This window comes from Eulemur rufifrons, chromosome 7, assembly GCF_041146395.1.
Source record: "Eulemur rufifrons isolate Redbay chromosome 7, OSU_ERuf_1, whole genome shotgun sequence".
Taxonomy (NCBI): domain Eukaryota; kingdom Metazoa; phylum Chordata; class Mammalia; order Primates; family Lemuridae; genus Eulemur; species Eulemur rufifrons.
The window spans coordinates 17,839,969-17,866,722 of record NC_090989.1 but is presented as its reverse complement, the minus strand read 5'-3'; the positions used below and the strand labels follow the sequence as shown (position 1 = coordinate 17,866,722).

Below are 26,754 nucleotides of genomic sequence, written 5' to 3'. Positions count from 1 at the left end.
ATGTCCAAGAGTATTTCAAGAATATACAATCAAATGTGGCTAATAAAAGGCTAAAACAACGTTAATGGACATAGTAAATGGAAATTAGAAACTGCTACTAATTCTGAAAATAATTTGCCTACTTTTCTTTTTAGTCATCCAATTTTTAACATCATCTTTAACCAAATTCTCAAAGACATTTCTTTCCTTTTATTTTTTAATTTTTAATTATTATGGATACATAATAGTTGCATATATTTATAGGATACATGTGATGTTTGGATACAGGTATACAATGTGAAATTAATCAAATCAGGGTAATTGGGGCATCCATCACAGGCATTTAACATTTCTTTGTTGGGAACATTCCAGGTTCCACTGTTTTAGTTATTTTAAAGTATATCCTGACTTATTGTTGATTATAGTCACTTTGTTGTGTTATAGATATTATTCATTCTATCTAACTATATTTAAAGACATTTATTTTTGAAAAATGCTAGGAATTACGTGATACCAGTAAAATGATGATGTTTTAAATACGTGAGTCAAAAATCAATGAGTAACATGTGATGCTTTAGCACTCCTTAATTTATAGGTCAGTAAAAGGAATGAACAACAAATCTGTACAGTGTCTTGCCAGAATTGACAGAGACCCTGAATAGTTAAGATAAAAAACTTGTATTCCAGACTTACCCAGGAGCAGGAGTGATTAGGTTTGATAATTTCTGAAGGTGAGTGATAGGTACATGGGGGGTTATTTTACTGTTCTTTCAGATTTTTATTTGCCTGAAATTTTGTATTTAAAGGAATAAAAAGTTAAAAAAAAAAATCTAGTCCAGAGGAGACAGACAGTTTTCTAAATTTACATTGCGTGTAAAAAAGCAAAACCCAAGATACAAATTGTATCTGCTTGATTGCAGCTGGTATATATGAATAAATGCATAAAACAAAGAATAAAAAGCTCTATAAAATATGTTTCAGGAGTAACCTAATCATGGATATTTTTACCTTCTGAAAGCTTTTATATACCAATTCCTTTTTCAAAGAACATATCCAAGAGAAGAACAAGAAACATATATAATAAACGAGGGTTTACTAAGTGCCAGACATCACGGCAAAATGGTTTATCTGTAGCATGTCACAGAATCCTCTATGAGTTAGTAATTGCTCCATTTTACAGAAGACGAAACTAGAACTAAAATAGGTGTCATTTCCAAGCAAAGAGTACACTAATTAATTCTAAGTTTTAAACTACTTAAATTTGAGTGTATAAACCAAGTATGTGCTAGACAGTGTATTTCTGTTTCTATATTTAAATGACATACTGTAAGTTTTCTGGAATACAAAGAAAAGTCACATCTTAAACTGTTCTCAACATAAATTCTGTTAATAATGGGGGATACTGAAAACAGAATATGTAGTTTAATTGAGAAAGAGAACCGGAAACTGAAAACCTTCCTCGAGTGCATCTTAATGAGGTGCTGAGACACAATACGCAGCTGATGAAACACTACTGCAATAATGGCAAGTATAAGCAGCGCTGCTTTTCACGACGATGGCCTTATGTAAAAGCAAAAGTGGTAAAATGCTGCAGGGTGCTAGCATATTCCCCAGTAATCTGGCCCAATTCTGCTACTGACAGTATATATAAATACATTGTTATATCCACACATTCATACCCAGAGTTGGAAAATACTGTCAATGAACCTTGTTCGATTAATAAGTCATTCTAATTCCAAAGCGCTAGATGTAAAAACCCAATTGGGCGTGTGGGGTGGAGGGGTGAGGGCAAGCAATCCTTGTATTTATACAGACTACAGACCATTAATGTATAAATCATATACATACTCACATTTGGGTTACCCAATACCTCTATTCAAAAATTGTTTAACTTAACATAAATTTTTGGCTCTTTCAAATACCAAACCCACAATGTACATGTGCCTATGATTTCTCAGTCCATTTTAAGCCTACAAAGGTGGAGGGTACACATGGGAAGTAATGACGGCCAAGAATGTCCCATGGCTTCTAACACAGCGTACACAGTGTGCCCTCAGAGTTGGTTACGTGGAAAAGATCGTATCTGTTGTTTGCTTTTAATTTTAATTTCATATTACGGTAGAATGCAAACAGAAAGGTTGAGAAACAATTCTTGTCTGGGAATCCCATGTTCAGTTATATATTGTAAAGTAGAAAGTTGGGCAAAGGAAATAGTTTTGTTCAACTCATCGAACAGGCAGTTTTTGTTTTGTTCAGGTACTGGTGTGGTTTGTTCGCTGATCCAGTTAAGCTATAGACAAAACAACTGTTCATTTAGAGCCAGAAGGTTAAAGAAACAGAACAGATACTGTTAACTGTGGAAAAGAAAACACTTAGGAAATAAAAGAGCTTACACCCATAAGCTAGTAAAAGAGATTACAAACAAAGCCAAATTCACCTGTCTAACTTTCCCAGCTGGAAATCTTTGTGCCTGAGGCTTACTCTGCTCAAAGCTCCCTCCACGCACCTGCTCCCTGTGGAAGTTACCAGAGCCGGCCACACCTTCCGGAAGGCTCAACCTTGTGGGAGGTGCTCTGCATATTAGCAATATGGGGCGGCAGGACCTGTGTTTCAAGTTCTTTCCTTAAAAGAAGTACAGTGCTGGGACTTACACAATTTCTTATTTAACTGACAATATTTACCTTTTACAACACATGCCTGTCTGTTCCTACCATAAAGCGAGGACATGGCCTAAGACTGAATAAGCAGCCTTCCTGGACTGCTCAGGTGTCAAAGAGCAATGATGCCCTTACCATGGCACTATGGGGTGTCATGGGCTCATCTACAAAATGAGGGGGACAGGCAGGATGATCTTCCACATCCCTCTGTGCAATATTTTGTGATTTTAAGCCCCTTCTCTCCCCAACCTAACCTACCCTTGGAAACAAGCTAATTTTTCTAAAAACATCTTGACTAGCAAATACTCATGCTAAGATTCTCCCATAGCTCCCGCTTATCTCCAGAATTAGATCCCAAATCCCCAGATTTACAGCTAAGACCCTTTACAGCTTCATTCCACCCTTTTGATTTTTCTAAATTCTCTTCCTTATGAGTCGAGAAGGGTATCCTGCCACTCAACAGCACCTGACACAAAATCCTCCACAGCCCCCAGTAAATACTGACTACATCTGCCTGTATTAAACTTGAGAACAAACAGATTCTTGAAGGCTGGGCTTGGTGGCTCACGCATGTAATCCTAGCATTGTGGCAGGTCAAGGCAGGAGGATCGCTTAAGGTCAGGAGTTCAAGATCAGCCTTAGCAAGAGCGAGACCCCCTCTCTACTAAAAACAGAAGAATTAGCCGGGTGCGGTGGCTTCCGCCTGTCAGCTACTTGGGAGGCTGAGGCAGGAGGATCACTTGAGCCCAGGAGTTTGAGATTGCAGTGAGCTAAGATGACACCACGGCACTCTAGCTCTGGCAACAGAACAAGACCATCTCCAAAAAAAAAGAGAAAAGAAATAGATTCTTGAGATGTAAAATTGAAGTACACTTCCTTTATTATTCTCGAATCCCAAAGCCTTCAGTTTAAATAAAAGAATGTTTTTTTAAAAATCTCTTTTCATCCCAAAGAAAGAGGACAATAAAATCTAACAATTCTAATTTTTGTTTCCAGGGTTTGGTATATTTTCAAGAGGAATATGATCCTAGTTTTGTTCTATTTATATTTATCAACTCCTCAGGCCAAAGTTTGGGTACTGTAACAGTTCATTAAGGCAAGTGGCCACTTTATGCTGTTAAATGATCAATAATTTATATAGTTATACTCAAGTTGTTTCCATGATGCTATACTAGAGGTAAAATTAAATTGGAAACAATATGAATTTTTTCAAGTAGTATAGAAAAGAGGAAAGGCTCTTTCTTCTATCAAGGAACCACAGAGGAAAATAACTGAGGCTCTATTGTGGTCATCTGTTATTATACATACAAACTACCCTAAAACTTCAAACAACAAACGTAAACAAGAAACAGAACAATCAAGGGATTTGGCTTGCTTAATGTTTTTAGGAAGCATACTTAGTGATCATTTGGGATATTACAACTAAGTATTTAAAGTCATACTCGGGACTTACCACTCTACCACTGAATGTATATCTTGGCACTTGCATCTTAACTGGGTGAAAATAAACTGAGGGCAAATCTGGACTATGGGCCAACAGTTCCCCAACTCTTGCCTAAAAATCTCTTTAGAATTCTTATCAATGGAAAGAAATGGTCTCTGCAAAAGGAAAGCACTGGTTCCACTTTAGGGGAGGCTGTCTCGGACAAAGAGCACCTGCTCCTATGGCTCCAACCCACATGTCAACAACAGGAATCCACATGCACTTACTAGATGATGAATAGGATGCTCTGGGTCAGAACTAAGTGTTGGATAAAATGCTTTGTGAGACATGATCTCTAGAAATGTTAATTCTCAGCAACACTTGGGGTCTGTTTTACCTATAGGAGCTGGAAAAAATGGCAAAAAATACTTTCTGTCTCTAAAACCTGCATCCCTGCTTCAGGCCAGTGGTTGGAAGGGGCAGGGTAAGTCTTTTGCTTATTTGTGCAACAGGAGATGGCCCAGCCTGACCTGGTAAAGGGAGATTCTGGGCAAAGGACACGAGATTGTCTTCAACGGAGATGGGATGATCAGAATTATCAACTGTAATTGCCTGAAGCTGAGAACCCATCCTTTAAAAGCTCTGTATTTCTGTGAATATTCAGGAAATTTGGGATTTTGAGACGTGAAGGTCTACCATTTTTCCTCCGCTGCTGGCAAAGTAAATTCTCTTTCCTTCTTCCTCAAACTGCTTGTCATTATTCTTCTGCAGCCTTGTGGACAGGTGCCGAGTTTTTGGTAATAGAGCCACAGCAGGTCCTGTCTTAGCTTGGGATGCTATCGTAAATTACCATACTCTGGGTAACTTAAACAACAGTGAAGCTGGAAGTCTGAGATCAAGGTGCCAGCATGGCTGGGTTCTGGTGAGGGCTCTCCTCCTGGTTGGTAGACACAGCCACCTTCTCACTGTGTTCTCACACGACCTATTCTTTGTGTGAGCAGGGAGAAAGAGAGCAAGCTCTTTGGTGTCTTTTCTTATAAGGGCACTAATCCCATCATGAGGGCCCCACCCTCGTGACCTCAGCTAACACTAATCAGCTCCCAACATCGCAAGGCCAAATACCATCACACTGGGGGTTAGAGTCTCAACATGTGAATTTTGAGGGTTGAGAGGACACAAACATTCAGTGTCTAACAGTCCTCAATAAATACTTGATGAATAAAAGAAAGAAAAATCTTAAATGGTGCTAATAAAAAAATTTTTTTTAATGCAAAAAAAGGCCAGTGCTTGAAAGATGACTGGGCAGAAGCAAAACTATTATGATTAGGGAAGAGGAAGGAATATAAAGGCACCAGGAATTTGGAGGATTTAGGATAAAATGCATAGATTAAACAAATTCTCAACTTAAACCATAAATTTCAACCTATCTTCTCAATCAAACTTTATAAGGGCTTATAATCAGGAGCAAAGATAAAAGACTCAATTTTTACTTTTTATTCCAAATTTTGCCCTTGACCAAGAACAGGACCAAAGAAATCAGGGATAAAAATGACACTATTAGTAATAACAGCAAAACAACCCAATAGCAGCGAATACAAATTCAGAGGAACATGAGACTAGTCACAGACTACGTAATTCATCATCGAAGTGCATATTATTATTTAACACATCATATGAAGCTAAGCACCAGTATCTATAATGCAAAGCAATCCTTTGGAAAAACAAATTTAACAAGTGAGTTAAAATGGTTAGCAAAAGGTCAAAACGAGGTCATAGTCATGAGTTCAGTTGGTTTCCTTGTGTTCTAGGACCACAGACTGCTAACAGCTGCCTCTCTGACTCAGCCAGCTGTCTTTACATCTGGGTTTTGGTCATGAGAAATCAAGTGAGCACATTAAGAAAAAAAAATCACTCCCTATTGGGAGGGGCAAAAAATCATAAAATGAATAATCCTTTTAATGGTAACTAATAGTAATGGTTTCTGTGTATTAAAAAAAAAAAAAAAAGGAATTGCCCAAGGACAGATGCCAGAATCCAGTAGATTAAGTATCTTCATGGTGCTGAACAAAATACCCAACAACCTGGAATTCTACACCTCATTAAGCTATTGTTCAGTAATTATTCTGTAACAACTTCTGGAAATAACTAAAATGAAAGTCATCCAACAAAAGAAGGAATCAAAGTAAATAATACAGGGATTGAGACACTTTGGTACAAGGACTGTCTGTAAACAATGAATCCAGTTAAAGGCAGAACCTATGATGGTGAGAATTACGGTACTAAAAGAGATGGTAAGATTGTAACTTGGAAAATACAAAAAAATATCAAGAGATATGTCTTTCTGAAGGAAAAAAAAGAAAATAGAAAAATAGCATAACTTACAAAACCTGTGAGAAGGAGAGGTAGAAAAAATTGTAAGTGTATTATTTCCCTTGTCATTCCTAGCAATGAATCAATCAATACCGTCTAAAATAAAAACATGAAGTTAAAAAAAGAGTAAGGCAAAATAAACATTTTCCAGCAACACACAAAAAAATTCTAACCTACCAACGAAAACTATTCATTATTTCTAATTATAAAAGAAAAATACCAGAATAGCCACAATGTGGAAAGTGACAGGAAGACCCTAAAATATCAATAAAGAATATTCTACATAGTTCAAGATGCACAATTTGATAGAAAATGTCAAGCATTGTTTAAAAGTTCCGAGAGAACATCTCTCCACACTGCCTCCCAATACTCCCCGCTAAAAGCTAGTTAAAGTCATGATGCAAGATCAGTTCCCTCAGCTTCCTCTCTCCAACCCATGAAACTTTTCCCATCCATACCCACCGTGATGCAACACTGTGGTTGTTATTCTAATCCGCCCAAGCCATTCTCCATTCCTTCTCTGGTAACAGCTCCTCTCCCCACAACACATGGCCACGCCCAAGGTGGGCTATTCCAGGTAACGGGTACAAATAGATACAGTGTCTGGTCCAAGGGTGGGTGTGTGACCAAAAGAAGGGCGAAACAGAAACCCTCCCTGGAATTACAATACACATAGGCAGAACACTGGGACACTAAGCTGGGACTATACACTCTCAGAGCTACTGGCTGCCATCTTCCCTGTCCACTACAGTAAGTCCATCTTACCAGGAGAAAATGGGTGAACATAAAAAAAGAACGGTAAGCAGAACACAAGGGAAACCCTAATGGAGAAATTCTAGGCAGCACTGAGTCTCAGGACCCTGTTTCTGTGCATTTTTTTTAAATTGTGTAAGCCAGCGGTCCCCAACCTTTTTGTCACCAGGGACCAGTTCTATGAAAGACAATTTTTCCACGGACGGACAATGGGGGGATGGTTTAGGGATGATTCAAGCACATTACAGTTACCACATTTGCAGCTGCTCCCCAGTACTGATCTGACAGGAGGCGGAGCTCAAGCAGTGAATTGAGCAAAGGGGAGTGGCTGTAAATACAGATGGAGCTTCCTTCACTTTCCCAGGTGGCTCACCTCCTGCTGTGCTGCTCAGTTCCAAACAGGCCACAGACCAGTACCCGTCCTGGCCCGAGGGTTGGGGACCACAGGCGTAAGCTACCCCCACCCCATCAGGATCCTTCCCATCAATGACAGAAATATCCTCCAGACCAACAAATTGTTTAGTGGGTTTTTGTCACCTGGTAAGAGAAGGGTGACAAAAGACCTAAGTAACCCACCCTTATTATTTCCTCATTTCCCTGTCTCAAAAAAGATGTTCCCTTTCCTGTCCAAGACTCAGCCAATCAGTCTCCCTTTCTCCCTAGTTGTGACAGAACTTAGATCTCAGAGATACCTGAGCCTAGTGTGTCTTTCCCACAGTCAGCTTCCTCTAGCCTAAGTCCCTTCCATTTAAAAAACAGAACACACCACAAAGAACAAAGCCTTTTCTTTGCCTTGAATCGCCCTTAAGCTGTTCACCTTTAGGTCTTTCCTCAGAGTCCAGGCAGACCTCACCACTTAAGTATTCTTCCTGCAACTACATCCATTAGACCTCACCCCACCCCATTCCACAGAAATTACTATCCCCTGGGGGTCAACAATGACCTTTTATTTGCCAAGTGATAACAATGTTTTGTCACCAAAAAAGGTGTCCAAGACACAGATATGAGCAAAAGAGATTCCTGGGTATCTTAATAGTGGAATGTGGGTGTTGTCTTCCGAACCTTGAGGGTGGTAGGGAAAAGGATTATCTGATTCTACAGGGTGTATTCCTCGGGTTGACTTGCTACAGAGGAGGCTGTTTTATAACTCTGCACGGGTAGACACTATAGAGAAATGATAGGAGTGCAAGTATTCTCTGTCCCGTGGAAATAATTCCATGATATTCCAGATAATTCCAGATCATTCCTGTTCATAGCCATAAAAATGAAGTATGCTGGGAAAAGAATTTAAATCTTTCTAAGTCAAAATGGACTAGTTTTAGCACCTTACAGTTTACCTCATTAATTGAATAAAATCTTTGACATGTGTTCATTTTGCATGAGAAACATGATTCTACCTTGTCAAAAATTACACTTCAACCACTTTCAGTTTGCATCATACTTGCGCTCTCATCATTTCCCATTTAGAAATTAACCCAGGTTGACTTCTAGCAGGTAACACTTCCTACTTCTTATCTATCCCTCCGGACATTGCTCATCCTCCAATGATAGCATTGTTTCTCTTTGTTCCCCTTGAATGTCGCAATTCCCCAAGGTTCATTCCTGGGTTGTTTTCCAGAGGTGTCATCAACATCAAGTGGGTAAAATGAATGCAAGGACTTGTCACTGTAGCTGGCACTTTGTTAATGCTCAATAAAGGTTAGATAGTACTAGCATCCTCATCATTGTCACATGTCAGTTTTTAGATTGCTAAAATCATGACTTTACAAGCCTTTCTTCCCCTTTAAAGAACAGGTCCTATGTTCTATTCATCATTGTACCCTTAGCACCCAGAGTTATACATCTGAAGGAGGAAGAAAATATTATGTGTGTATATATATGAATATATGTATATATGAATCTTATAGTAGTCATATAATCATCTCACATTAAAATATCTTTAATGAAAGCTATATTTAAAAGGACTCAAAACAAGCCTTCCTCCCTTACTACAAACCACCAGTAAAGTTCTGTTGGAAGGTCTGGGGGGACCCCCAATTCTACCCTCTCTCACTTGCCAGATCATGAGATCCTCAGACCTTTGTAGCCCAGGTCACTGGTGGCATGGGACCATGGGGAGAGCAGCACTGTTCAACAGAAATAGAATGCAAACTGCCCATGTAATTTCAAATTTCCTAGTAGCCACATGGAAGGGTAAAAAGAAACAGGTAAAAATCAGTTTGAATCATAGCTATAGGTATTTAATAATATTTATGTTGTATTTAACAATATATCTTATAATCAGTTCAATATGAAATGATTTTAAATTATTAATATGATTTGACATGCTTTTTCATAATAAATCTTTGAAATATGGTATTTATTTTACCCTTACAACACACATCAGTTTGGACTAGCCACACTTCAAGGGCTCGACAGCCATGTGTGGCCAGAGGCTCCTCGGGGCAGGCTCTGAGGGAACTGAGAATGGGTCATAGTGACATAGCAAGAGGGTGACTTTTTAAAATGCAAATCTACAGTCACTCCCCTTCTTTAAAAAAAAATAAATGCCTTTAATGACTTCCCTTGCTATAGAATACAGAGCAAATTCACTAAAATGGGTAGCAAAGCCTGCTGTCTTGGCCCTTTCTAACTTATCCAGCCTAGTGTTTGTCTAAGAATCTGGCTGCCATGTATCATCCTACAAGACCTCCATGGGTAGACAGTGAGCAGAGAAGGACAGGTAATACCAGAATTACAAGAGGAAGCAGGCAGCCAAGGGACTTATTCTCTTCCCTTCCACCCTGTGGCCACCAACAACCTAGCAAAGTCTGAAACTGGGAAGAACCACTCTTGTGGATTAGCCCTGGGACAAACAACAGAGTAAAACAGAAAGTAAAGCTTCCTAGACATTCGTGGGAAACAAGGGGTGTTCCCAGAGTCAACAAAAGTAATTTCTGTACGGCCACCATACAAATGTAAAAACATCTGGTTATTCCTAAGTAAAACTAAGAGAACAAAAAACTTGGATGCAAGCTATAACACACACATCAAAATAGTCACTTACTAGAAAAGGACAATTTGGTCAATATCATTAACTAAATATGAATTCTATGCTTTAAAAAAAAAATTCTATTTGACACCCAATAGATAATCTGTATGTTATATACAAAAAAGTGAAATGGTATCAAAAACACATAAGCATGCACAGAGTTCTAATTTACCAAATTCATAATTTATCTACAAAATTGTACTAGAGGAACTCAGAACAAATCAGCAGAATATGAATAGTATTTCTAAAATGGATACTTCATAAAAATCACATTTGGGCAAAAGTTAATTTAATAACCCCTACTTAATAAGCAGGTAGAATTTTTAAAATATTTATATGTGTGTTTGTGTGTGTGTGTGTATATATATATATATATAAAGTACTTAAGTACTAGTGATTCCCACTTAAACATGAAGAATTCTCTTTTCACATCATGGTTCATATTCTTTTCAAGATAAAAATTACCTAATATGGAACATATTGTGATAATATGGTGCTTTTTTTGCGTCTTAAAACATAAGTTAAGAATTAGAGGCTGTCCTTTATGAAACAGACTGCTTTCCAAAAAAATTAAACATCTGAATAACAATTTTAATGGTTATAAATAAAAAGAAAAATATTTTAATAACAATAATGTTTCCTTTTGAATCCAAGAATGTTAAAGGAAAATTCCTAGTACATAAAAGTTTATAACAAGGAAAATGTTGCCAGGCTATCTGCTGTTTATACTGAGTGTAAAGAATTTTGCTTTGCCAAGAGGCTTAAGATTAATTCCTATAAATGTTCTTAAAATTTAATATAAACCACATGTCCTAGAAGGATAGTTGTTTAAGAATTGTGAGTTAAAATGCCTGGGACTCCAGCTATTTGAAATTGAATTAATAAGGAGGGAGTACCCTGTACAATAACAACACTGAAGAGAGTAGGAAGAATTACACAAAGAATGAAGATCTCTATAAATTGAGAGGGTGTGATTTCCAGGACATAAAATTAAGTAAAAAAGCAAAGCGCAGAACAGTACATTTTGTATTTCTTTTGTATAAGAAAAAAAAGGGAAAAATAGACATTCTCTTTTGCAAGAAGAACAAATCAGGAACAAGGAAAATGTTTATCAATACAGAATGGGTGGGGCAAGTGAGTTTTCTGAGTATAACTTTTTTTTCATAGAGTGAACTGTGTGATCAAAAAGTAAAAGTGGGAGGAAAAAGCTAAAATTGAATACAAGCTGAATTCAAATATATCAAGTTGGTAACAGAAAAAAATTAATTCCAGCACTTTTAGCCACAATACCTTGACTGTACAGCCATAGTGGGATATATTCTAAGGATAAAAAGAAGTGCTAAGGAATCTTAAACTACTCAGTTTATTGATGATCATAAAATGACATCATAATTTTAAAAAATATTTATGTATATTGTAGGGTAACACACAAAAATATATTAGTGATATGGTGAATCATTAGAAACCAATATTTTTACTGTAAGAAAAAAAGATAAAATATAAAAAAACACAATGTATAAAGTTAAATTTTTATAAAAATGCATGCAAGTTGGCGGCCAGACGGGGCTTACTTCTTGGCAATACTGCAGGATGCCCTCCTTGGTACCAATGCAGGTTTTGGTCCCCGATGGATCCGACTCCCACTTCCCATTCTGCACGTTCATGTGCATGTTCAGTTTGCCACAGAACATGGCGATCTGGGGTTCAGCCAGCAGGCCGGCATTGCCGTCAGTGGGCACCTGAAAAAAACAAGTTTCAGTTAGTTATCGAATCCATAGCTCCGAGGTACAGGCTGTGGAGAGGAACGGGAACTGAACGACAATATCAAAAACAATTCTATTCTTGCTAATTTTCAATTATGAATCAACCCTGCCTTCAGCCCTCCTTCGGGTTAAGTATTATATATGCTACAGACATTTCCAACCACCTATAAAACAGTGCTTTCTTTCACACCGAGATAAAGAAAGAAATTAACAATAGTGAAAGGAATTTATGCATTGAAAAATGTATATATTTCCCCATAGGAGATTTTGCAGTAACCTGCTAAAAGGTTCTGACGATAAAAAGATGTTTTCTCTAAAATAAATACAATCACTGTTGAGGAAACCACATTCTCATAATAACTTCCAACTGACTCACACAGAGCACAATGCCAGTCCCTGCCTGACGAAAGGGCCTGAAAGTAACGCTGTGTGCCACCATCCGGCACTGAGCATGACAGTATTAGTGCGCATTATTAGTTAGCGCGTGGCTGCATTATGATTTGCAACAGAAAAATTTACAGTCGAATTCACCATCTACAAATGTAACTGAATATGTTGGCCATTCCTCCTGGCTTTCCCCAAAACATTCTGTGGTTACTAATCTCTCAGCTCTTTAAATTATGTGAAGGGTACTGGTGTCCTATGTCCCCGACCACACTGCACCTGCTGTGTGTGTAGTAGGTAACAGATCTCAGCTATTACCATTGCAGGCAATCCACCACTTTATGAAAATAACTTTGAAAAGGATGCCTTCTGTATTTTCAAACCCTTCGGTGTACAGGTATTACCTTCATATAAGTATTTTAAAAAGGGAAAATGTAAGTCCTGAAATACCTATACTGTCTCAATTAATAGGTTCTGGTATCTCAAAAAGAAAAAAAAAATTCAGCAAGAGATGAAAAATAAACCCACAGAAGTAAAAGTGTTTTTTGAAACCAAGGAATCAAAAGACACATTAATCGTGATAATTCCTCCCTTGTTAAATCCACCTGCTGAGGAAATCTGAGACATGCACGCCAGGAGAATTAACTTCCAACAGAAGCCATTCATTCGTGCAGTCAAGAATGGGGCAATTCCATAATAACTTGTGATCATTCCTAAAAATTGTTCACAGGAGAAGAAAACCGAACAATGCTAAAATTGCACTAAGAGATTTCAGTTTAAGAAATGAAATAGTTTCCAAACATTTCTTCCCACAGAAATGTAAAATAGGATACATCTGCCCCTAGTTATCTTTACATATATTTTATCCAACCGTAACAGAGGATTAATGTCCTTTAAAAAAAAAAAACAAAAAAAAACAGGTATTACACTGAAGCCCATCATGAGTGTAAAAGCTGCTGGCAAAATCCCTAAAACCATATTTTTAGGTAATTTTTCTATAAATAACAAAATTCTGCCTCTACATTACCAGATGTTTAAGTAACAGCAACTGAAGCCAGTATGTCTAGATCGTCAGCAGAAATAGCTGGGATCCCTCACCTCTTCCACCTGAGCCCCTTGCCACCTCTAATATTTCAATGAGAGTCTCATTTTCCAACAGATACTCTAAGCAGCTTGAGTAGAATGCTCTATAAATTCAAATTCCACAGCTTTCCTGAGGGATTAAGAGAAAATTCAATGCCTTGATCCTAAAAATCAGAATACAAATGTTGCTATTCTTATTGAAATCAGTAGTACAGACAATAACATTGCAAGAAAGTTAAAGAAAGTCAAATAATAATCACATACCTGTAGATAAAGCCTTACGTTAGATGCTATGGAGGGCCCTTGTCCTTAAGGAATTTACAGTCCACTAATGGAATCACCTTTGTATTCCCCATGGTATTTTATTCTGCTTACCCTTCAAAAAAAAAAAACTCATTCCTGCCCCAAAATCCTATCTTGGAACATGATCCCTAACTGAAGAGAGAGACTAATGAGCCTTTTACCATAGTCGATAAATATTTTGCTGAATGAATGTCGTCCTCTCAACCTCAGTATTTCTCTGTACCTCTGTTTCTCCACCATCTCTTCACTACAGTGTCTAAGGAAAGTGTTCTACCTCCTTGTCAGCACAGATGCCCTTGATGCCATGTCATCCCCTCAAGGAGCATGGAATTGACAATTTCTCCCCCCATGGTAGCCAGCCCCCAAGAAGGCCACCCATGATCCTCCTGATATTCGTGACCGAAGGCAGTCCCCTCCTACAAGGTATCAGGGGTTTGTGCAACAGAATACAGCAGAAACGATGATGTGTGACTTCCAAAACAAGGTCACAAAGGGCATCATGGTTCTTCATTGCTCTCTGGGATCACTCACTGGGAGGGAGGTCAGCCGCCATGTTGTGAGGACACCCAAGCAGTGAGGAGAGGCCCAGGTGGTGAAGAACTAAGATCTCCTGTCCATGGCTATGTAAGTGAGCTTGAAAACAACCTACAGCCTCAGTGAAACCTTTATGTGATTGCAGTTCTGGCGGACACCATGACTGCAACCTCAAGAGAGACTCGGGGCCAGAACTCCTCAGGAGATACTCCCAAATTCCTGACCCACGGACACTGTGAGAGAATGACTGTCATCTTAAACCACTAAGTTTAGGGGTAACCTATTAGAGAAAAATAGATACCTAATAATACACTCACCCTATTCTCTAGCTCCTTATCACATCCACAAATAGCCTCTGATCTCCTCCTATTGAAAAAGACAAACTATAAACCCAAAACATTTTCCTCTACTCTATTACCCTCAAGAGCAGCAGGTCAGCAAACTTTTTCTGTAAGAAGCCAGATAAAAGGTTTTCTGGCCCATACAGTATCTTTTGTGACTACACAACTTGCATTGTGTAGCACAAAAGCAGCCTTAGACACTGTGAAAACAAATGGATATGGCTGTTGTTCAATAAAACTTTATTTACAAAAAAGACAATGGGCCAGATTTAGCCAGTGGGCCAGTTTGCAGATTCCTGCTCTAGAGCAAACATCTTCTGCCATGTCTTTCACTGACCACAAATTTTAAATCACCTGATGATTTCAACATTCACTGTCAGGACGTTCCCACCTGCTTCTTAAACCCCCTGTAATCTGGTTTACATTCTCACCACTCAGCTCAGACTGCTTTCTCCAAAGTTACATATGACCTGTTATGTAAGGAAGCAAAAGGACTTTTCCCCTAATAGATGCCACCTTTCACCTGTGCCCACACGAATTCTCCCTCTGAAGCCTTTTGCCTTGGCTTCTATGGCAATGAATTATCCTAGCCCTTCTACTCTCCCTTTACTGACTCACAGTCTTCCAATTCCACAGCATAAGAAACTCCTAAAGATTGGGCCTTGCTTCTCTTTCACCTACTTTAAAAAGTCTTGGTGATCTTCCTCTTTCCGATCCTAACTGCAGAGAGGCAATGCCAACAGAACAACGCTAGGCGCTGAGGCAGTTTTGAGGCAAAGTCCTTGCCCTGACAACAGGATGATCAACCACCCCAGTCCGCCCAGGACTGAGGGGTTTTCGGCACATGAGATTTTCCATGCTAAAACCAGGAAAGTCCTTGGCAAAATGGGACAACGGGTCACCCTATTTGACACACCTAACAAATAAATGCTTTTTCCTTTTTTTCCCACCTTGACTTCTTAATTTCCTTTTATTTCTTCCATTCTTCACTTTGTTATCTTTCCCTCTGCCTGACTTTACAGTTATTTTAATGCCACCTGCTTGCATATGTGTATATGCTGACTACCCAGTGGTGTTAATCTTTTTATAGCTCTTCAAATAAATTGACTATGGCCCTGTAATGATTTTATGATCTCTTCACTTCAACGATGAGTGCTTAGACTAGAAAATATATGCTTCAGTTCCTTTCGCGTTTTCCACCAAATGAGATTTAATATTAACTTTATTTATTTATTTGCTTGCTTGTTTGTTTTTGTAGAGCTGGGGTCTTGCTATGTTGCCCAGGCTGGTCTTGAACTTCTGGTCTCAAGCAATCCTCCCACCAAAGTACTGGGAGTAAAGGCATGAGCCACTGCAACCAGCTGAGATTTAATATTAACTGTAAAAATAAATGTATGGAGAATCATAGTTAACATGCCCTATTTTCTTAAAATGGAGACAGTTTAATAACTGAAACTTTGATTCCTCAATAATTAGGAGAAATTATTAAACTAGATATTGTAAAATTGGTTGTATGTATACATCTTGTTACATGTGATATTACAAGAGACCCTTCACAAACAAACACTTAAATCACAAAGCCATGTTTCTCAGGCAAAATTCTTACACAAACCAACACCAGGTGTGCACATGAAAATCAGAGCAATTAGCTTGGAGATACTGAATTGAACCAGAAGCCTTTCTATTCTTACTGAAGCCCACCTGCTAAGAATTCCAGGTTTTAAGTACATATCCCTGTCCCAGTTAATTAAGACAAGGCAAACAACCCACAGCATCCTCACCTGCACCAAATAATCCATTTAAAAAACAAAGCCTGGTTGCTAGGAGCAGCCATTTCCTGGCATTCAGCCAGAAAGAAAGCACCCTCACCAGGCAAAGTGGCCACACACAGGATAACACTTTGCAGCCCAAGGGCCCAAGAGGTTTACTGAAAACACTTTTCCTGAATGAAAACTAAGGAAATAGCTTAATAAGTCATACACAGGGTCCTATTCTGGAGTTGCTAACATGGACATTCTTAAAATTGAAATCTTGAGGTTCTCGAGTAAGTTATTTGCTGCCAGTAAAAATGCATGCTCTTTCAAAGTAATCCTAAATATAGTTATTCCTGTTTTAACATTTCTCTTCTTTAATAGAAAAATCAATAACTGAGTAGATGGGAAATATAACTGCTTAAATCACTACTACATTTAAATTCTGTTTACGTCTTAACACTAAGAAAACTTACGGTTACTTTGCAGAAATTTTAAGACAGTATCTGAAAGATTAGAACCCTGGTAGTGGTCTATGCATTTCTGAGAGACTGAATATGAAGGCAATTCTTGTAAACGGAATGACTTTCCACTGACATCATAAAACTGGAGATGCTTTCCCATGGGAAAACAGTGTTCCTGACAATGAACAAAATAACTGGCTAAAACAATGGAGCGTTCACATTGCCTCAAAAGCAAGAGGCTGTTTAGGGGATGCTCGAAACTACAGAGCTGTAAAATATTACCCTTAAAAATGCTGCAAGTCTTTTAAGAACAGTCCTTTGCTAACAGAAAAAAGTATTTTCGAGCCACAATATATAGAGTACTGAAGTGAAATGGACTTTCCAAAGAATTTGGCTAGAAAATGGCTTTAAAATGCCTTAAGGGGAAGTTAACGTAAACAAATATAAACATATATACCTAATCTGGACCAATCTGCAAAGGTGAACTCAGAAACCTACACCTACAATCGCTGCAATTTACAATTAAATGCAAAGTCGGCTTCATGAACAAGTTACCCAGCTGTCTTTCATACTGGGTGTTCCCTTTCTCCAGAAAGTTTCTCTTTATCATCATCAAGGAGATCAAAATTCCTTATACAGCAGGCTTGGCAGCATTCCTCCCCACAGAGTTCCAACAAGGAGGGAAAAGGAACAAGGAGCTCTCTGTTTTGCTGGCTGAAAAGTCCTGCTTGGCAAGGGAGGGCGCAGATCCATAGCTTAGTTGCATTCGTGGACTTATGTAATTTTAAGGTTTCTGGCTAATGAAAACCGTCTGTTTTCTGCATTTGAACCGGCTTCTCACTGGTTTGAATAGCTGGCCTCATATAATGAAATATTTGGTACTTTTTAATCAGTTCACAACTTCTTCGAGTTGTATTCTTGTTTAATATCTTGTTTTTCAAAGCACAGGATAGTGATATTATTTCTATCACATTTGCAGTTTCCTCCCATAAATACAAGTGTTCCCTTAACCTGGCATAATTCAACTATACTCCACAAAAATTCTTTAAAGTGTAATGTTAAAACATTTAAATTTTCCATTTTCAAATGTAAATAACTATTCTCTAGAATCACAATCTAGAAAATTTGAGAGTGAACCCATTTGAAGGGGGTAACTTATGTGTAAGGTTTTCCTTTAAATGTTAAAAAATGTATTTTCAGTGGAAGCAGAACATCTGCAATTGCTCACTGCATCACTAACAGAGGGAAACTGAAGTTAAAATTAGAATCAGAGAAGTGGACTCTAAGGAAGAGGAAGAGGCCTCGGTAAGGATTTGTCACAGGCCACAGTTATAGAGGCAGAGAAGGGAGGTGGACCCACTCCGTGAAGGGTTCTGTTGACATGACCAGGCTGACTCTCTAATTAAAACGGAAAATTGCAATTTTCCAAGGCTTTGCCCCTGTGTGTGTGTTGTGTATTTGTGGTAAGGAAGAATAGAGAAGCTAGTCAAGGCATACAGGAAAATGTGATTACTGAAACTCCACACGGTTTCAGTTTACCCACATGGAGAGTGGCCACATCTATTCACATCAACTATTTGCTGCGCGATTATTTCAGAGCTTGAGTTTCAGCCTAAAAATGACTGGCCACAAAAGAGAGTCGAGAGAGAAAAAAAAATCCTTTTCAAAGAACTAATCTACATATTTCACTCCTGGAAACTTGACATTCTTTGGGGGGCACTGTTGATCTGGCTTCACATGACCAGCTTTCATTCCCTGATGCTATTCGTGACCTCTGGTGATACCAAGCTTTTCTTTCCATTCAAAGGATGGATGTTCTCAAGTTGACCCAAAACTCCTACCATCTCATAACAAGGCTGGTAAATCATGCTTGCTGCTGGTGCCCAGTAGGAAATCGAGAGGTCTCTCAACAGAAACCTTTGTTATTCCACACACGTGAAATTAATAACCAACATTTACAGCATGCATTTTAGGCAGGCCAAGAAAGAGTGGTGTCCACTGCTAGAACCGATATAAACAGATAGATTTAAAAAAGAGAGCTTTATGCATGGCAACCAAATGATTAGCCTCAAAAATAGTTTATAATACAATTAATGCCCATTTAGCCCTAAAAGGTGAATGTTTTATTTTCACTGCATACATACAACATATAAAACCATACACATACTATGTCATGTATACTTGGGTCTAATGTGCTCTTACCTTGGTAAGAGTTAAACTCTTTTCAAGGTCATTTTGATGTAAAAATAGTTTATCTATTTAATTTTGTCTTTAAAGTTTTACTGACATATTTCATAGAGTCACCAAACAAAAAGATACAGTACTGAGATCTTTATCCTATTCTGACTTTCTCAATATTGCTAAATCTCATCAGCCTTGACCTTGTGAACATGGAGATAGGAAAAGGGTTAGGAGCAAAAACCAAACCTTCATTTGACTCTCAGAAAAACCAATTTAAATCACTTCCACATCTAGTTAGATAATGAGAAAGGCTCAAAACCTGCCTGGGAGTCTAATATCAAGACTGTTATTCCAAAGCCCATGCTTGCTTTTATAAGCCAGTTGGCATTCCTGGTATGCAATCATGTAACTTGTTCCTAAATTAGTTCTTTCCTTAAATCAAACGCAGCCAATTGACTGCAAACTAGGAGTTCAAATCCCGGAACATCCCAATTGTTAATGCATGTTTATCAACCCTTACCTTACTTAATGTGTGTTATCTGTTTCACCAGTTGGCATATACCCACTTATGTATATATCTGTATATATACCTACTGTATCACTATCGGTATAGTATGTAGTGGCAGTAGTAGAAAATATACCACATACACACATACACACACACACACACTAATCTCTAGTTATAATTAGAGATCAATTTCATTGTAGACTTATCACATTTAAATCCATGTTGCTAACAAGCTAGAAGACTTAAAAATTTGGCTCCTCAAAGATACTGGTTTGAATGGCATTCACTGTAAAGAAATATGATAGTAATAAATGAAGGAATTCCCAGCATGATTTCCACGGATTCTGACAACTAGGACAGATTAGCATTCGGCACATAACGCAATATAGAAAAATAAAAATCTATTACTCCCCTTCATTTTAGGTACAAGAGATATTCTATACATGTTCAATTTCTAAAGTTTTACTGTTTTCTATCAAATCAGGCCAAGTTCAGCCAAGATCAAGGTTGTGGGCTATAATAAATGGTTATTGTTTTAAGCCATTAAATTTGGGGCTGGATTGTGGCTTTGCAGCATCACTGGGGCAAGAGAAACTAATACACGCATAAGTAACTAAAATACTAAGTGCTTGAATCAGGGCTCAATATTATTTCAGAAGGTAAAAACATTCTCAAATTTTTTTTTTAAGTATATACAAGATCCTATATTTTAATTCAAATAATTCTTTAAAGCAGTAGAGGACAGCAGGAAAGGCATAATTTTCAGAGATGAAGATGAAAAAAAAAACAGCTCATGCACTCTTAAGCTTCAGCAATAGACAGGACCAGACAGCCATGAGAAATCTTGCTGCATCAAATCACATCTAGAAGGATGTATTCACGTTTTCAGAAAAACACTAAAAAATTAAAGAAATACACCTTGGAGGGAAAGAAAATTTTAAAAGGAAGTAGACCCAGCTCATCTGAAAAAAGGAGGGTGGAAGACAACATCTGAAGGAAAATCACAGGAAGCACCAACTGATATGAACAACAGTGAGGAAGAAAGATTGTGGGTTGGGAAGGAATTTCCTGAGACGATAAGCACCTTACCAGTGATCCACTTAAACAGATGGACAACCATCCATCAGCATTTCAGAAGAGATTTTTGCATTGGGGCGAAAGTTAGAGATTGGCAGTTTTCCTAAGTTTTTAAACAGTAGAATCTTGTGCTTAAATAAAATCTGTGTGGCTGGGCACAGTGGCTCATGCCTGTAATCCTGGCACTCTGAGAGGCCTAAGCGGGAGGATCCTTTGAGATCAGGAGTTCGAGACCAGCCTGAGCAAGAGCCAGACCCCAGCTCTATTAAGAAAATTAGCCAGGCATCGTGGCTCTCCTGTAGTTCCAGCTACTTGGGAGGCTGTGGCAGGAGGATCACCAGAGCCCAGGAGTTCGAGGTTGCAGTGAGCTGTGATGATGTCACGGCACTCTAGCCGGGGAGACAAAGTGAGAGACTGTCTCAAAAAAAAAAAAAAAAAAAAAAAAGGTTATACATGGATTGTCAGCTGCAATGTGGGAGGGGGATCAGCACCCCTAACCCCTGCATTGTTCAAGGGTCAACTGTAGACTGGTTGAATACCCTAAACATGTACTGTCTAATAGGGTAAAAGCACTAGCTGCATGTGGTTTTTGAGCACTTCGATTGCTTCTAGGAAGACTGAGGAACTGGTTGTTCATGTTATTTAATTATAATCCATGTAAACTTAAACTTAAAAACTGTTACTTTATCCCATTACTGAAAAATGTTTAAGTATGTTTAGAATTTGGGCAAGTGAATCTACCTTTTTTGATTGTAAATTTTAAGAACCCAAATAAGTTTTCCTGATGTAAGTTTAGTGTTCTAATGCAGATGTCAGTTTTGTTTGTTTTTTTTTTCCTTTTTTGAGACCATGTCTTACTCTGTTGCCCATGCTAGAGTGCAGTGACATCATCGCAGCTCACTGCAACCTCAAACTCCTGGGCTCAAGCAGTCCTCCTGCCTCAGCCTCCTAAGTAGCTGGGACTACAGGTACACACTACCACACCTGGTTAATTTGTTTATTTTTTTTGTAACGATGGGCTCTCGCCATGTTGCCCAGGTTGGTCTCTATCGATCTTCATAAAATGCTAAGATTACAGGCATGGGCCAACCACACCCAGCCAAGATGTGTTTTAAGTGTAAAATATACACAGGATTTCAAACACTTAGTATAGAAACTATAATATAAAAGATCTCATTAATATTTTTATATTGACTGGATTTAAAATGGTCATACTTGAGTTAAATAAAATATATTCCTAAAATTAATACCAACTGCTTTTTAAATGTGACCAATAAAAACTTTAAAATCCTGTAAGTAGCTTGCATTACATTTCTATGAAATAGTGCTGCCCTAAACATGCCAGAAATAAACCAGTACAAAATATACAACACAATAATAAATTATGTTCATGACAATATATTATACATTTGTCCTTATTAATCTTACTGAGTACATGCCGTCTCCTCTCAGCCTTTTTTATAAGCTCTTGGAAAGTGAGGATTTCAAGTCCTTCAGCTGGCATAGACCAGCACATTTCTAGCCAGAAACTTCATGAATATTTAATATTTCATGTATTATATGAGGTAGGAGAGCCATGGCATATGAGCCATAGTCTCTTGATTCTTGCTACTAGAACTGGAAACAGAGACTCTGAGTTGGGGCAAATATTAACAGAATGATACTCCAAACACAGGCACTGAAGCTTTTGAGAAGATGGCAATCAATTGTTGCAATCCTTGATTGATTTTGTGGCTTCTTTGCTTTTCTGCTAATTTATTTTTTTTTAGACCTCTGTAAATGATGAAAAATTTGTTCAAATGCACAATTTTTTTAGTTAAATGTATTCTGTTTACACTCAATATATTTCTAATAGGATATATTTCAAATCTGAAAACAACCTAATGCTATTAAATAGACCATGTTCCTGCTCACATTTTACTTGTGGCTGTGTGAATTTAAAATCTTATCCTAATTACACTTCTCCCGCAAAAGACATGCAAATTTCATCAAGAAACACTCATGCTACTGTGATCACAGTCTATCAAGCCGTATGTGTTGAAATCTGTGTAACACAAGCAGTCAGGTTTTCTTGCCACACACAGCTCCGGCCCAGCCGTCAATGGGAGGTAGTAGGTATGTGTGCAGAGAGGAGGGTGGCGTGAGAAATGGATTTCTGGAATGCTAGGCCAACCAGACCAATCATGATACTTGCACCAGATTTCTGATTGTGGCAGACTTAGCACCAAACAAATCGCAAAGTTAAAAACCTCAATATCACCTGGGGTTTAGTGCCTAGACCTAAGCCAGGTAATGTGTAAGAGTTATAAAGCCCTAGATATAACTTATTTTATTGCCTTGGAATAGACTATCCCCACACACTTTGCAAGTTACATTGCTATGACTATTTCTGGGGTCCTTTCTCATCCCTGGACCCTTAGGATGGTGCCATGGTATTTGTGATATCTCACTCATCACCTCACAGATGCACTGATCCTCATTTTTTATTCAACATAATCATCACTGTGTAATGACAGTACTAAAATGGACTTTTACTTTAACAATAGTCCCTCAGCACTGCAAGGAATTTTCTAGAGCTTAAAGCTTACACCAATATGCTTAACGTACAAATAAGTGCAAACTTAAAAGTTTTTCGGTTCTTATTTTCTTCTCATTTACTCACTGCAATGTTGACCTACTCATAATGTAGAGCATAGACAAAACAGAGCACCAAGAGATCATTAGAGAACAAGAAGTCTTCAAAAAGCTACAGGTAGGAAAATAATGGGAAAAAAATCTTCCAGAAGAGGCAGAGGTAATTATCATCTAATTAGAACATGTCCACACAACTATGTGTTAGAGTTGCCCATACTATCTGGACAAGGGGAAAAAAGGAGGCATATTTCTCTATTCTTTGTCAGCCCAGGTATTCATCTCAGACCTGGTTTTCCTTTACAACTTCTACCAGGTTTCAGGCCATTGTGAAACAAATGTAGGTGGAGAGGCAATTAGGGCTGGGATGCTGAGAGGTAATTAGTGGAATTCCTAGTCTGGGCTGCAGCGAGGGAGCCAGCCTACATATCTGGGCCTGCCATATACATTCCACATTGGCCATGTCCTTTAATATCTTTACAAATTCTAGTACCAAAACGGTATGAAAATACTAATGAGGGTGAAGACTCTCACAAAAATGCTAATTTTCCAGGTACATTATCATATTGTCCTTCAGTGCGCATTAAAATCTCAGAGCAGCTCTCAAGGGATAAGGAGAGTGAAGACACATTAAGCTCAGAGCCTGGCTAAACTGCCTAGGAAGTCATTTCCACCTAGTTTCCCACTAGCATGAGGCACAACAGTTCAGAACGTTTGTCAAGTCAGGTGGCATGCCATCATCAATGCCAAACATAAGGCACTTGGATGTTTTAGCATGAGCCCATGAGCTTGTGATTTCATAAAATCGTACTTACCGGTCCTCACCGTTTAGTAGATTGTTTTCAATTAATAATATGAGGAAGATCATAAATGGAGAAATGAAAACAAATTTTATTAAATGGTTTCTAAAAGGTCTTAAGAAAGTCACGTCAGAAGGCAAGTGGGAAGGGAAAAAGAAAATGAAAGAATGTGCTCCACCAAGACACAGGAATTCAGATATTTATCATTTACTTTTGTTCTTATATCTTTGCGCATACACACAGCAGCACGTACATTCCTACTTATGTAAAGATAATAAAAGGCCACCTGCAGTCAGAACAAGAGAGATTATAAACAAGTATATCATATGGGATAAGAGTCCACATGTCTTTAAGGGAAGGATATCAAAGAATTTATGGTCTCAGAACTTTACCTTTCTATTTTTAGCACAGTTACAGAAATATTTCAGGAACGGAACATGAAGTAATTTATTTTTCATAGGCAGAATGGATATTTACATTATATCCTTTGGCTTATCTCCTTTCAAAGTTCCCTAATATTTATTTATCTGCCTTTACTGTCTGCTCATAACTCTCATACTATTGTGTTTTTATTACTAGGATTTTTGGTGCAGAAGAAAACTGCTGTGCAAACATAATAGAAATTCAGTGAGAATAGTAAGTGGATGTAAAAAAAAACCAGGGTAACTTTCAAAACAGCATTCTTGTTCATTGTTCAAATTGTATTCTGTTAATTTATCACTTTTAGTGTAAGCCAAGATTATTTCTTCTCCAGGGTCATAACACTGAAGAATACTCAAGGTTCAAATTTCAAGCCATTTGCTTGATAAGCACGGGTAGATTATCCGTCTTAAATAACTTACACAATGGCATTACCAAAGAAGCTCTCCCTTTCTAGAGCCCTCAGACTCTCAGCAAGAATTTTTCAAATTGCTGTTCCTATCAGAATAAATACTATCAGCAACTACAATGCAAGGAGAAAATAATTCTGAAGGGGAGGTAACAGTGAAGCCTATTTCTATTTTCTAGGCTACATTAAAAAAAAAAAAAATGTTGGAGAAAATAGAAGACCAGGAACCAAAAATCAGACTGAAGTCTTACTCTTAAGACTTAATTTTAATGTCAGTTCCAGTGACACAACCTCTGAGTCTCAGCTTCTTTATCTGTAAGTGAGGACAGAACACAGACGCCTGTTTGGGGGCCCAGCTATGATCTTCATGAAGGCAACTTGACAGGGACAAGGGTAAAATTATGTGGATGCCATTATTATGAGGATGCAGTTGATCATAGGGCCTATAAGAATTTATCTAAGTTTTATCTGTTAGAATAGAAGATAACATCTAAACATTTCAAGTGTAGAGTACAAGGATTCCTAGTCTTATTTTTTTTTGTTAATGCAAACAAGATAAAATAAAAGTTACTTCACTGTCTATGAGATCTTACCACTTGCCTTCCCTTCTCACTCCCACATACATGCACGCAATAAATATTTATGGAAGGAATTAAGGAATGCCTGGCATGAAAAATAATAACAGTAATAAACTAGAATGTAGAAAATGTAATTATTGATAAAGGCAAAGAACAATTTAAAATAAATTCCAACTTAGTTACACGTGAGACTTTTTTATTGTGGCACCGGGAGAGTAATTTCCTAATGTAGAGAAAAGAAAATACAGCACCCACACCTCTGTCTTTACCAATTCTTAAATACCAGTTACAGCTCAGCTTGTCCACGGACCTCAGACTCCTCCTAGAAAACAGTGCTCGACAAGCAAGGTGGCTTATGAGCTGTATTACTCAATAAGCTACAGTGGTAATTTCCTGATTCTTTGATAACACATTCCTGAGAGGAGCATCATTTTGCAATTCAGACAGCATTAAAAAATCAGATTATCTCACTAGACTCCAAGAGTTGCACAAACAGCGTAGGCAGCAAGACTTCGAGCATGCAATCAACTATTTGAAAAAAATAAACTCCTGCAGCTAAAAGCCTTCAGCAGCACAGAACTGATTCTCAGAGATTTTAGTGTAACCTAATACTTAAAATGAAAGCCTTTATACAAAAATACACCTGAAAGCATAGAAACTGTTGACAGCTAAGCAAAAGAGCATAGGCTGATGGTTATCAAACACTTGTCCTTCCCTCTTCAAACAGACGAGCTTTCAGAGTTGTTTGAGTCTTAGCTTAAGTTTCAGGAAAGCTCTGGCTTCATGCCTTATATTCAGGTAAACATTTCCCAGGCACTGAGCATATTTGAGGCTGGGGACAGTGGGAGTGACCTGAACATTCTTGACCTCAATGGACATACAATCTAACGGTGGCCACACAAATGAGGCCAAACTGGCTAACAAAAGGTGCTGGCATGGCATGATACAGCAGAGGTGTGGCAATGGTGTGTCAAAGAGCTCTCAGGAAGGAGTGCTAGGGAGGCCACAGGCTAAGTGTGGAGGGAGGAGGCATGAAAGCTAGCACAGGGCTAGCACAGGAACGACCTTGAATTTGTAATAAATATCTGAAGCCACAGGGAGCTGCTGGCACATTCCACAGAAAGCAGGAGCAACATCCCATTGGAGCATGAGGAGGATGCAGGGGCCACAGGATGACTTTCATGAACCCCTTCCTTGGTTTAAAAAAAAAAAAAAAAACATTAAAAACTTATATTAGGGCTGTGTTGGTATAAAGACAGCTCTAATTCAGGCTGGATTCATTAGTGTGTATTCATGATTATTATTATATTCACT

At 38.1% G+C, this 26,754-nt stretch overlaps 1 protein-coding gene across 9 annotated transcripts in view; it reads right to left on the bottom strand.

Annotated features, from left to right (window-relative positions):
- Nucleotides 1-26,754, bottom strand: part of APP (amyloid beta precursor protein) — a 244,752-nt gene that overhangs the window by 178,961 nt on the left and 39,037 nt on the right. For 7 of the 9 annotated variants that reach the window (XM_069475007.1, XM_069475008.1, XM_069475009.1 and 4 more), the window contains exon 2: nucleotides 11,785-11,952. The exons of the other annotated variants lie outside the window; for them this stretch is intronic. In XM_069475007.1, the coding sequence (XP_069331108.1) occupies nucleotides 11,785-11,952 (168 nt within the window). The remainder of the gene's footprint in view (nucleotides 1-11,784; nucleotides 11,953-26,754) is intronic. 9 annotated transcript variants of the gene reach the window in all.